Below are 14001 nucleotides of genomic sequence, written 5' to 3'. Positions count from 1 at the left end.
TAAGACAATTGGTACACAACTCAACCTTAGTACGGCAGATCATCTATAAACGGATGGTAAAACTAAACGAGTTAACCAAGTGCTAGAGGATCACAAGTAAACATACTCCGAAGAGTATCTGCCCATTCTTTAGTTTGCCTACAACAGTGCTAAGCATATCACAACTGGTTTTGGTCCTTATATACTAATGTACGGTTTTCAACCTCGGTCACCAATTATGGTGGAGCTAACAATCGAGAAAATTCAACAAGTTAAGGGTTTTATCCAAGACCATATGGATATTCTGAAACTCGCTCGTCAGAATGTCCGACAAGCACAGAATAGATATAAAAAGTACGCTGATGAGAAACGTCGGCAACTTACCTTCAAGGAAGGGGATGAGGTTATTTTGCGTGTGCCAGAGCATTCAAAAATTTTGACGACTGAGCCAACACCTAAATTATCTCCGAGAAATTGTGGGTCTTTCAAGGTACTCCAACAATTGGTAATTGTGCTTACAAACTCTCCTTACTCTCCTTACCAACACACTCTCGTGTCCATCCGATATTTCATGTAAACCATTTACGTAACACTTGCATGGGGACAACAACACCATTAACCAACAGATTCTGGTTGATTTCGTTGAATCTCCTATCCCATTGCATGAACATGAGGGAATCCTCGACTATCATGATTTGCGTACATGTCATCATGTTTGTCGTCAAGCTTTAGTCAAGTGGAAAGATCGACTTGAAAAAGGCACCACTTGAAAAAACATTATTGTTCTTAAGAAATTTTCCACTTTGTTTTCGAGGACGAAAACACTTCTCGAAGGGTAAGTAATGTCATGCCAAGGACATACCCGAGGGGGTCGCGGACCCAAGTGAGGTGGTCGATTGCTAGTGTGGAACAAGGGATTGGAGGGCCAAGGGCTATATAAGGGGGATTGGGCGGTGAATCCGGACCAAGGCAGTTCCATGGTCATTTCATAGCTACCTCCTATCACTCTTGATGCTTCGTCTCATTTCGCCACATCGCATTCTTTTTTCACATCATGTTCATTATCATATATACCATAGCATACATGGAATTGGATAGAATTGAAGATGAAAAGTGGGAGGAAAATCAAAAGATCAATTAAGTGAGATATCAACCTTCTTGATCTACAAAGATGTTTATGCAACCATGGATCGCCACATGGAAGGAGTTCTTAACTTATGAAATAGCAGCATAGCAAATTTTACTCTTAGACACCATCTATACCTCGCATGTGCACCACAATTACAATACTTGGTAGACAATATTTACCTTTTCGAATGCCCAACACACAATCTTGTATACATTATAAAGCCTATTGTCCCGAATGTGGAAGGAGTCTTTCTTGGCTATTCGCTAAAAGAACACAATCAAACACGAGATAAACAGATTGTGGATGTGAAGATTAGAAGAAAAACCAAACCCCTACACCAATGCCACATGCAACAAAATTGCCGGATTTGTGTCGAGCAAGCACACAATTAAAACCCTCTTTTTCACCCTGCATCAAAGATGTGATTTTAGATGAACATAATGAATAGAGAGAGAGAGAGAGAGAGAGAGAGAGAGAGAGAGAGAGAGAGAGAGAGATCTAATAGTTTTCTCATCATCATGTTCAACTAGACAAGCTATATATAATATGGTTCGTGCATGATTTCATTGAGATGCATCTTAGGTGGACTTATTTATAGTTATATCTTAGATAAAAATATTTATTGATGAATATTTATTTATCTTAGGTGGACTTATTTCTAGTTATATCTTAGATAAAAATATTTATAATTTACTCCTCTATAAATATTAACACAAACTATGATCATTTGTGTCGTACTTCATGCGCGAAGAATAAAAGTGAGGTGCATTGTGCGCAATGCCCATCCAACAATATTTGCAATTTTTGTCACATTAGCATTTCAAACGTTTGAAAGATGAGACATGAGTATGCATGCAAGTATGGATAATATTCATGAAGAGGTAAATATATGCTAAGAGAAAACAATATATATGTCTACCTAGGTAATATACCTTTAAAGTGAGCATAGAATGGTATAGGGATGCGGGGAGAGAGAGAGAGAGAGAGAGAGAGAATTAACTTCTGTGAAAGGCCATGTTGGCCTATGAGAAAAATAGTATTCAATAATGTCTCTCTATGCGATATTTATATAAATCACACAGAGATAACAGATTATTGTATATTTATACAAACATAAATATGTCTTGTGTGTGTATGTATATGTGAGAGAGAGAGAGAGATGGATGCCACACCAATGGGGATCCAACCAACACTCTCGAGTACCCTCCACCTCATTACAAACTAGTATGCTCTTTCCACTGTATACATAGAATGTACACTAAAGGTATACCTCAATGCACGGATTGACTCGACACTGCACGAGATTATTGTGGTGGCAATCCTTTGAAGAGAAGTAGCTCCAAGGCTGATTTCATGTAGCACTAAGATCCAACTTGATATGGGCCATGTTTGGGCACAAGATTTATACAATGATTTCTGCAAAATTGTAAACCTGGCTGATAACAGAGAAGACCTTGCAAAGAACAAGATGCTTGAGAAAATGGACAAAAGATGAAGTACTACCAAGAGCCGGAAAGAGGAGCCATTTATAAGCGATGCTGGATATCGAGATGGGTCAACAATGAGCTAAGAAAACGCCAGCAATGGAAGAGCCAATCTAGCTGCTACTCTTTCTCAACAATGCTATAAAAGCATTCTTCTACATGCGTGTTTTTGGCCAAAGTCCACCATATTATAAAAACAGCCACCAGACATTATGTGAAGAGATTCTCAACTCACAAAAGATTAATCTAACTAATGGAGTCATCTTTGCCATTGGGAGCTACCAGAGAAAAAGCCTAATAGAGATGATGAAGTAGGCAACGAAAGAGACCATGTCAATAGGCAATAACTAAAGGACAGGGAAGCCCATCCACCACCTCAACCTCAAGAGGAGACTAGCAAACAAACAAAAACCAGGACTAAACAAGGGAATGAATTTTTTGGACGGAAAAGGACAATGAATCGGGAATGGGTAAGGGATACTGCGAAGCAATTCTTTAGCCTTTAGGATATGTTTTCGAATGCATAAATGAGAGGTGAGTTGAAACACCTCTTTGTAGACACAAGACTATGAGAAAATAAGCTTACAAAGATGATGGCATAGGCAATTAAAGGAACCATCTTGTAGGAAAGCAAGTCCTGAACACCTCGACGAGAACCACACCAACCTCAAGGACAGAAATCCAAAACAAATGTGCACAAGAACACGAAACCCAAGAATATACAAGAGAGAGCATAGCAAAACAAGAAACTGCGTGGCATACCGCAAGGCCTCACCTCATTTCACCAATTAACATACTCGACCAAACCTATGCTCGTGGTGCACAAAAGATTCTCATGTATAGACAAATTGAGACCCACCGATTCCAACCTTGTACCCACATACCAGTGCACAATCAATCCAGATCCGCATGCGCATGTATATGCGCGCACACATTGTGTGTGTGTGTGTGTGTGTGTGTGTGTATATATATATATATATATATATATATATATATATATATATATATATATATATATATATATATATAGAGAGAGAGAGAGAGAGAGAGAGAGAGAGAGAGAGAGAGAGAGATGTAGATGCATATATGTACATAGAAGAAGAAGAAGAAGAGAGTTATAACGTCGTAAGAAATAATCCCAAGAGACCTTAAAGATCTATCCGACGAGGAGAGTTGAACTCAAGACCTATTCTTCAAGAGGCAAATGGAATTACCAATCTACCACACTTGGGTGATAGAAAGGTTATACCATTTCCCTCTTTTTATTAGCACACACACACACCTGAGAAGAAGAGAGTTTTAAGTCGTAGGAAACTATCCCAAGAGACCTTATAGAAATATCCGACAATATCTGTACATAAAGAGGGAGAGATATATAGATACATATATGTACATACACACACACACATATAACATATTTTAGAGATTTATGTGTGTGTGTGTATGTGTTTACATATATGCATGTATGCACATATACATATACATGAGTGTGTGTGTGTGTCATAGTAACAGAGAATGGCCGTTTTCAGGTCTCCGTTCCCATTCCAAGTTCTCGTTCCGAATCCCCGTTCCGTGTTTCAAACGTGAGTACCCGTAACAAGGAATGGCATTTTGTTCGGCGTTCCCGTTCCGGTTTTCCGTTCCTGGTAACTATGGTGTGTGTGTGTGTGTGTGTGTGTGTGTGTGTGTGTGTGTGTGTGTGTGTGTGTGTGTGTGAAGACCTTACCATATTGAGGGAACAACTATATTGAAGTAAATAAGGTAGCATGACAAAGGGAATGTTTGTGCCATGTGCATCTATTTAAAAATGCATACATGCAGCAGAAAATTGATTAAAAAAGCAAAAACCTAGCCCTGGGTATGTGGAGACCATGAACCCAAGATTAGAGAAAAAATTGAAGATATCACCAAACTACAAAAGGCAGCAGCAGAAAAGATGGCGTAGTGGATTTCAAGGAAATCGCCTATATGGCTAAATAGTCAAGGGCTAGTTGGACCAGCCTTTAGCACTAACATTGAACTGTTGCTGACGTCAAAACCTGCATCAAATCTTGAAAGAAGTTCAAAACAAGCTGTGGGAGATGAGACTCTCAAGAACTAGGAAGGTTTAAAATACCATCTGTATAACACTCTTAAAATCACCCCAATCTCCAGTCTTCTAAACCCAGCAAAACTTATGTCACATGGCAAAAGCATCAAAATTATGCCAAAAATAGGGAACAAGCAACTATAGTTACACCCCCATTTGTAAGCAAATAGACATGAAAAGTAATGACACGTACACCGACCCAACAACCAACCCCAAAGAAAAATCTTACATATGAAGGGAAAAAAGAAAGTTGCATGAAATAAAAAGACAAGTACAAACCATACGGGTAAGCGAGGAAATGCGAACAAAGCTTCATTCTACAAAACCAAAAACTGATTTCCAAAGTACCAAGGAGGAGTGTACTCAACTTGCAAGCGCAACTTTCTATTTTCTGGTCGAGGAAGCGCACAGGCATAGTTACTCGCATTCGAGATGTAGGCTCCATAGTGTTGAAATAAGTCTGGCTTATTCTTAAATTATGTGTGTGCATCCTCTAGCTCATTGCCCAATCTCAAATTCACCAGCCATATTTGTTCAAAGTATCTAAGTACAATCAAAACATCTTTGCAAGCAAAAAACTTTTATATCTCCTCTCACTGTATTCGAAACATTCTTTCTCAAGAGGTTCATTTAGGATGTCATATGTTGTAAGCCCTCTTATACTAAATTCTACTAATGCAAATCTACTGTGTTCATTTCTATATCGTGAATTGCTCTCTTGTTCTGCCGCCTTAGTCTTTCAGATTGCATTGGGTGTCTTATCTGAAATTCTTGGGCATAATGAGAAGTAATCTAAGTTACATCTCCTTTATTTGAAAGTATATCATATCTATGCTAAACGACACTGATTTACATGTCATCGAGTTGAACCATGCCTTTGTTAAGCATTCCAAACAAGAAATCTTTCCCATAAATTGATAGTACTGAGCTCTCTTTATTATCACCCTAGTTACATTCAAAAAGGTCCACCAAGATTCTGTAGATTGCTATACAGTCTATTATAATGAAACAAAGCTACATAAGACATTTCTCACAGGTAGAAAAATGACAAATATGGACATAAAGAAACCTTTTCGGACCCATCAATCGCAAATATGAGAATTCTATTTGCTTTGCTTTATGATCTTATCATTATTGTAGACAACACCATCATTTCCTTTCTGTGATTGAGCATCACTTACATCCTCTAAATTGCAAAGGGCTTTGTAATTGATAAATTGTGGTGTGTCATGCTATCAAAGTTGTTTCTAATGAGCAGTTTAGTAGGCCGGCTCATCGACAATACTAAGTAGTCCACTCTTAACCCCATCAATTCGTAGTTGAATATTAACGTCAACGCTATCTCTCTATATTGATATGTCATTGGAGTGCTAGCACACCAACGACTTCAATTTAAGGAGATACCATATTCAAGCTATTATCTTGGTTAAAGATGTCCAACATAACGATGCAAAGAACATTGACCCATCCAGATGGTATTTAATGACGAGAAACTTTGTTCCAAAGTCTTGGATTTTGATCACAACAAACAAAGAAAGCCTAGAATGTGGAATCATGCTGCAAACCTTGCACTTTCGCAAGCCTCAAACCATGGACTTGGCAGTGTAACTAGTCAACAAGTATGGACACTCCTAGGCACAGTATTCCTCATTAAGATGATGCGGAAGCCCTTCCTCACTAACCTTCTATCTTGTGGCGACCAGCAAGATACTCCAAATAGTACACAAGCATGCAACCCTTGTGAACAAGGCCTGAGGAAGTCCTACTTGGGTAGCTAAGCATTGGAGAAAAGCAAAACATCATTGCCCCCCCCCCCCCCCCAACACACACATACACACCAAAAAAACGGAGGACTGCAAAATGAGCACAGTTTTAGTGAAGGTTGCCGAGAGTACAACTCATGGCTAGGTCGAAGGCACTTGAAACCTAAAGTGTTGAGCTATCGTAGCCTGGAGAAAACCAAAGGCAAGCTGTCAATCCAATAATTGCAACGTTAAGGGAAAGAGTTCCTTTTCTTAAGCGCCCAACGGGTTGATTAAGCCACGCCCAAGAATACTGACAAGGGCCCTTGATCCCACGCTCCTATGACGGTGTCAGAGCTGAGGTTCGTAGCAAGAGAGACGGAGAGAGAGAGAGAGAGAGAGAGAGAGAGAGAGAGAGAGAGAGAGAGGACCCGGGGGGAAGCGCGTGTGTGTGTGTGTGTGAAAGAGAGAGAGAGAGAGAGAGAGAGAGAGAGCGACTTTCTGAGCGGAGACACTGGAGTAAAAACAAAAAGGAAACTGCAAAAATTAGGAGCTAACCTTAGAAGGAACAAAAGATACCTTGAAGTGGAAGGCCAGTACGACACAAGATCCAAGCTGAAATTGTCCTCCGCCTCCGCTTCCACCTCCACCTCCAACATATGGCACCATGCATGCACAATTTCTGCTTGCAACAAGATTTAATACGTAGCAAAGCCTGAAACAAAACTAAATAAACTAATAATGGCAAAGACAATTTTGTTCTTTTTTTTTTCTTGCATTAGGGGTTTTTACAAGCGGGATTCTACAAACAAATCATATCATCTGCATTCCGGCACTTCCCCTTTTGCTTTGCTTTGCTTCTCTCTCTCTCTCTCTCTCTCTCTCTCTCTCTTCATGCAGATCATCAGCTGCTGCTGCTGCTGCTAGCGTTACACTCTGCTGAGTCCTGAGTCCTGATCCTTCCTTCTATCCTGCAGCTGGTCATGATTATACACGCTCCTCAAAAAGTGCAAAAATCGAATCTCTGTAATGAATCCTGTCATTTAATGAAAGTTTTGCCCTCACTGTTTCTGCTATCATTCCACGTCGGCCGCGGCTAATTTCAGTTACAGTTACAAGTTCCAAATCTAGTGCGCGTTCCCGTTTCAGTTACTGCCCCTTCCCACGCCAGAGTGAGAGCAAAAGAATTTCTGCGTCTACTGTGTAGTTTAGTAAGGGGGTGGCCGTGGTGCAGATGTGCCATAGATGTCCGCACCCGAGGGCGCCGGGAATTGGCACGTAGTGAGCAAGTTGGGCGGGACATTAAAAAGAGCCATACTAGACAGGTCTGCCAGGCTCATTCCCGGAGGCGGCCCTAGCTGAGCCCCGCTTGAATTATGCAGTGCCCCCGCCCCCGCACCTGGCGCAGGCGACACCTGTTGCAAGGGCAATATCGGCTGATCGTCAGTTTCGTCTAGCGGCAATCGCTCGTACGAGGCATTCAGAAATGATGCCGTCATAACTGTCACTGGTCCTGACGCTATCAGAGCGCCCACCACGCTGCCTCCCACCACTTGGCCCTGCCCTCCCGCAAGATAGATGGTGAGTCCCGTCGCCCCTGGTGGCGCTGGTGGTGGCAGAAACGAGCCTGAGAGCGACAGAATCTCAAATCGGCCGTGTAAGGTTACTGTCGCCCCAGGCGCAGCTGGCTGCCGTAGTGTTACATTCATCACAGTGCCGCTGCCACTCAGCACACAGATCCCCCTCTGCCTCCTCCTTGCAAAGCTCGCCACAGTCTCGTTCACATCGCATCCACTCGCAATCTCTAGCACATGGGCCCTCAGGGCATTGGAACTATCCCTGGTTATAATGATGGGTGGCTTGGGCTTGTTTTTCGACCCCGGCGGCCTCCCTCGCGGCCTGCGTGGCGCACCAAGGCTACCGCCTCCACCGCCTGTCTCTGCTCCCTCGTCCGGACCCATGAGATTGATGTCCCGTTCTCGATTGCTGTACTCGCCGCCCGGCCCACCCTGAAGGCCGCCTGCACTATTGCCGGCGCTGCTATCATCGGGCGTGCCGTGCAAGTCCCTGTGCAAATTCAGCGGATGCTGATCTCCAGCTTGCTGAAAGCCCCGGAGATGAGAAGTGCCTGGGGAATCTAGGGTTCCAGCCATAAGGGCAAGCAGCCCTAGGGCAGATAACCAAAATCTACTCAGCGGCGTGTAAGGGGGAGAATTGGGAGGAAAGGAGTATAGGTCGGGGATAGGGGGGTAATGCTTGCAGCAGGTGGGATGCAGATGGAGATAAGCTGGCAAATTGAGAGGAAGTAGCTCATAGCGATGGCGTATGTCGAAGAGAGAGAGCACAGCGGGGGAGTTAGCGAAGGAGAAAATGCGTGTGCGTACAAGTACATGTGTGCGTGCGAGAAGCGAGTAGATCGGAGGAAGGTGAGGGAGACGTTGAGAGGAGGTTAGCAGGTGAGTAGATAGCCAGTAGGCCAACGGAAGATCGTAGGAGGCGCGTTGCAGCAGCAGCAGAAGAGAAGAGGAACAGCAGCACTACACATTTGCAGAGCCATAGGTACTCGACCCTTCTCTCTCTTCCATCCTCTCTCTTCTGTTCCTCCATAGGCCTGTCTACAGTGCACCTAGAAGAGGCACTCACCAAAGCATGCTTTGACGAGAACCCCTAGCTTTGAAATTTTTTTGAAAGCCCGTGCCAACGTGGCTCACACATTGGGCAACGCTCTCAAATACCAGGCAGCCAGATTCCGTTTGCACAAGACCACTTTATTCCACGCTGTCTCCCACCATGGCAAACTCCCCTGTACCTAGCTGCTATATATTGTAGCCAAATAGGAGTTTCTACGTGGGGAAGTGGTCACGCGGTTTAAAGCGCCGTGGGCCCCGATCCGCGCATGGGCTGACGGGACCGGGGCTGTCTCGTCCCTCTTTCTCTCTCTAGGTTGACTAGATTAGACTGGCAAGGGGCTCTCTCTCTCTCTCTCTCTTCTCTGTGTCATCCGTTTCCATCTTCTCTCTCAAACCTTGAGCAGTTTTTCTCAGCTGTTTGCTTCAGAGGTTCTCTAGACCTCCTCGCTCATTCTCTCTCTCTCTCTCTCTCTCTCTCTCTTCTGAATCAGATTCGCCGTGTGTGAGGTTGCCTTAAAGATCCAATTTTTTCTCGTTCCCGCACGAGCCACCCCTGCACTCGCTAGTTTGTTGTAGGTTTCCACAGTTACAAGTAAAGCGCCACACTCTCTCTCTCTAAGAAATGCCTCGCGGCCCAATCTTTTCAAAGAGGTGAGAGAAGAGACTGGCTTGCGTTTGAGGCTCCGTGAGTGATGAGTCCAGCTCTCCCCCCCCACTCTCCCTAAACGCCCTGATGCGGCAGATGCAGTCTTATAAACCCTTGCCTTAATCACGTGGCTTGTACCTAAAGTCAAAGATTATTGTCGCTTTCGCAGTCTTTCCTGTCGGCCATCCATCGACACCTACGTGAGGGCCTCAAGTTGGATCTGGAGATACACACACACAGTGGACAAGTCATATTTTGGTGGCCCAAAGTTCAAACTCGAACGAAATTAGCTCAAGGAAAGCACTGGTGAAAGGTCGGATTAATGATGCATTAATCTGCTCCTGTATTTTAATAAGCAAAGGTGTCATAAAAGAAGTGCTCGGAAATTCCCCAAGCGTGGCTCTTCCTCTGCAGACATCGAAAAAAGCACGTTAATGTCTGGTGGCCTTATGCTGCAGTGGCTGAAGGGGGGAGATATATAGAATAGAATCATAATAATAAAACGCCTCCTTTTTTTTTATCTGCTTAGGACATCTCTGCAGAAGGGGGTGGGTGCATTCAGGATCAGAGCCTGAGGTACCTACTGCAATTTCGAACCCGACTAATTTTACCTCGCTTTTTGCTCGCTTTGATTGATCAACAGTAGCAGCAGCAGCCAGGGGGATGGGCGGCCAGCAACTGCCACAATTTCCTCTCTCTCTCTCTCTCTTTCGTGCATGTGCACATTTACAAAGGAAATGATTCGATTTTTTTCGAATTGGAAAAGTAAAAGAGAGGTGGAAAATAGTACGAGGAGGCACCCGCTCTTCGTCTGTAAAAGCAAATTTATCTTTGATTGTAGGTACACGTGACCTTCGATAGAGCGAAAGTTTTCGTTGCTCGGAGAGACGACGTCAGAGGAAAAGGAGAGTACGCTCTTCCTTGATCGGCAGTGCCCTCGCTGTCGAGTGGACGAGAGAGTAAAAGCCCCCGTCGTTTCCTGTGCTTCCACGATTCCACCATCTCTGCCTGCTTTCGCTTTCAATATAGCTCTGCTGAGACCTAAGAAGCTTTTCAATGGCCAGTTGAAAGCTCATCCCTTACGTGGCCAGTCCCACCCCCCCAGCCCCTTCAACACACCTTATGAAGACTCATGAGGGATAGATTTTTCTTTTACTTGGTGACCCCGTCGGCATTTTACGCCCTTCTGCCCTTCAAATGGCTGTCAAATTTGCACAAGAAGGGTTGACTCGTGCCGAACGCTACATTCGAAGGGATCAATTTGAAATTGCCTTTCAATTGTGAAGGAAGAAAGTTTTTGGGATCTGTCATAAGAAGGGCTGGCTTTCAAATTGCCCTTCCAAAAAAAAAAAAAAAAGTTTACAAGGTCTTAGTGATAAACCATGGTTTAAAGTTGGAGGTCTTGCTGGTCCACAAAGTGATGAAAGAGCTTGACAATATAGTGATGCCTATCTATGATTCGGAGTTTGACTGGAATGCCTAGAAATGATCTGGAAGCAGTCTCTTATGGAAATCCCATCCTAAAGACATTTATCATACAATGATGCATAAGAAGAATTGGTCTAGCCCCCTTAACAAGATATGGGAAAAACAATGGCCGGAGGAAAGGTGGGAGCAAGTAATGGAGAACATCTGGAAGCCAAAGGTTTTGCAACACATGAAGGTATTTTTATGGAAGGTAATTTGGGGTGCTCTATCGAGACAGGGGTGAAGATTCAAGAAAGAGGGATTGGGTCAATTTGATGCTTGGGGTGCAGGTTGGCTAGTGAAGATCTGGCCCACCTCTTCATGGATTGCCCAACTATCAAAGGTCTCGCAGGGAAAATATGCAAGTGGATCCAAAGAACATAGAAAATTGGTTTTTACAAGACTTATCTATTCCTTGGAGGAAAAAATTCAGGTGGTTTTGCCCTCCTCGTCAGCACTCAAATCCTCAGGTACTTCTTACATAATGTATGGCAGACAAGGACCCACCATGTGTTTGAAGGAGGTCTTGAGGTGGTAAGCAAAGTGCTAATATGGACGCTCGGACGCAAGCAACACTTAGAGGATTGGTCTAGGACTACTTGTGCCTTGTTGTCAGGAGAGGGCAAGCCTAGGACGGGGGAAAATTTTGGCCATCGGTAATTAAGAGACCTCAGAAGAACATGATAATGGACCTTATGTATCAAGGATAAGGAGACGACTTGGTAGGGATGGTTGCCCTGATAGTCGATGTAATTTTGGTCCCTGGATGATGTCATGGCTCAACACGAGCATGACAAGACCTTGTAATTATTTGGGTTGATTAATATTATTCACTCACAATTGTGAGTTTTGCTATTAAAAAAAAACGTTTTATGATAATTTTTATCTACTTGATGACCTTTGAACTTAATTTGAAGTTTGTCCATGGTCAAGGCATGTGTGAATGCATCTACAAACTACAACCTAGGGCCATCACTAAACTTTTACGACTCACTCCTCACTGTCTCTCACGTGGCAGGCCGCACGCTGCAGGCAGAAGCACGCTCGTGACTCATGAGTCATTGTTCGACGCTCGTCGCTCAAGCCTCGCTATCTCACGAGTTTGTCTCTGACTCTATATAGACTGCCGTTGTCGACCTACTGTCCAGTGTCTGTACCTGTTGCAGCGCTGCTATCAATTTCGACCTGTTGTGAGTCGTGAGTCCCAACCTGGTGATTCGTGAAGATGCGTGCAACGTGAGGTCAAGTCTTGTTGCCGGCCTACTTGAGCTACCTCGCGAGCTCGTCCCCACTCCCAACATCCTGCCTCTTGAGTCTTGGAGCAATCACGATTCACGCTTAACAAAGAGTCTTGACTCTTAAGCCCTCAACTTTCAAGGCTCAACCAAGTCACGGCTCTCATGCTCAAGCATCAAAATTTCAAACTCGTGACTCGTGAGTCTTTACTCTCTCCAAGATTGAAAATGTGATGTTATTCCAGTGACCATAAAGGTTGGTGCACACTATATGCATATGGCTTGCCAAAAACATTTTTCCTAACCGAAAAAAATTAGGGATAAACAATAATTTTGAAACTATTCCGAGTTTTACATCACCAGTCGAAGCATTTGCTGGTAATTACACTAAATGCCTTGTATTGGAGCTTGTAAACCTTGTGTTTTATATACTTAAAGTGCTTTATATGCTTTAGTCTTAAAGAGTTTCTTATGATTTTATCTCTTCTTTTTTGCCATAACTCACAATTTTGAGTGGTGGTGTTGAATTAACTCAATAAAAATATACATTAAGTCTCTTGCTTTTCAAGTTTTCTTGAAGCAGTAGAAGCGATCATTCTGTGTGTAGACCAGAATGTATTAAAATCTAAAGAATTTCTTCTTGTAAAGAGTTGCTAAAGCTTTTAGCAAGAATTATATATTGTACACGTACATGTAGGTCTTTGGACAACCAAAATTGAAATGGATTTATGTATTTACAATTAGAATACATTATAAGAGGAGTTGTCTATAACCGCTAACATTGCCGCAGAAAAACAAAGAAAAAAGGAGAGAGGAAAATTTGTGGGCGCGGTAGTGGTTTCTCAGCAATAAGCGCGGTAATAGTCGCGACAATATACCCGCTGCTATTACCGCGCATGTTGCCGCATTTATTACCGCGCTTATTTTCGCTACACGCCAATTCAAAAATAAAGGTGCTCATTTGGACCACCCAATTTTGGGTGGCCCAAATTAGCACCTTTATTTTTGTGGATTTATGATAAGCTTAATATTGATTACAAGACTTAATACTTTATTAAGAGAGCTAGATACAAGACTTGGATTACATGACTTGAGTAGAAGACAAGGCTTGATTGCAAGGACAAGACTTGAACATAAGAACTAGAAGAGGGATTTTCTCATAGGAGCCTCACAACTGGTGTTGGCAAGAATGAGGGGCTTGTGGCCCAAGACCCCTATTTATACTAGTGTTTGAGGAGGTTACTTGAGGAGGTTAGGACTTTCTAGGTTCTTCTTGAGAAGCTTAGAATCTTCTAGAACCTTCTTGATCCTTCTAGTTCTTCTAGAACCTTCTGTATCCTTCTTCAACTTTCTAGAGCTTTCCAGAAACTTCTACATTCTTTTGAAATCTTCTCCAAGCTTCTAGAAACTTCTTGATCCTTTCAGTTCTTCATGAACCTTCTAGAGTCTTCTTCAACTTTCTAGAGCTTTCTAGAAACTTCTAAATTCTTTCGAAATCTTCTCCATGCTTCTATAAACTTCTAGAATCTCCTTGATACTTTTAGAACTTCTAGAATATTCTAGATCCTTCTAGATTATTCTAGAGCCTTCTAGCGATGAT

General features: G+C 42.9%; 1 protein-coding gene and 1 pseudogene across 1 annotated transcript; both read right to left on the bottom strand.

The window, feature by feature from the left end:
- Nucleotides 1–776: 776 nt before the first annotated feature.
- On the bottom strand, nt 777–7082 carry LOC147453294 (uncharacterized). The gene is made up of 4 exons (XM_086518717.1): nt 7003–7082; nt 2482–2524; nt 2379–2402; nt 777–1516 (listed from the first exon to the last, which is right to left on the bottom strand). Exons 1-4 carry the CDS (start codon nt 7080–7082, stop codon nt 1421–1423), a joined length of 243 nt encoding a protein of 80 aa, XP_086374843.1. The 3' UTR covers nt 777–1420.
- An 80-nt stretch (nt 7083–7162) lies between these two features.
- On the bottom strand, nt 7163–9181 carry LOC147453293 (AT-hook motif nuclear-localized protein 20 pseudogene; annotated as a pseudogene).
- Nucleotides 9182–14001: the final 4820 nt, after the last annotated feature.

The sequence above is a fragment of the Adiantum capillus-veneris genome, chromosome 8, assembly GCF_014529385.1.
Source record: "Adiantum capillus-veneris isolate H3 chromosome 8, ASM1452938v2, whole genome shotgun sequence".
Lineage (NCBI taxonomy): Eukaryota > Viridiplantae > Streptophyta > Polypodiopsida > Polypodiales > Pteridaceae > Adiantum > Adiantum capillus-veneris.
The sequence above is the reverse complement of the archived record's forward strand: the minus strand, read 5'-3'. Positions and strand labels throughout refer to the sequence as shown.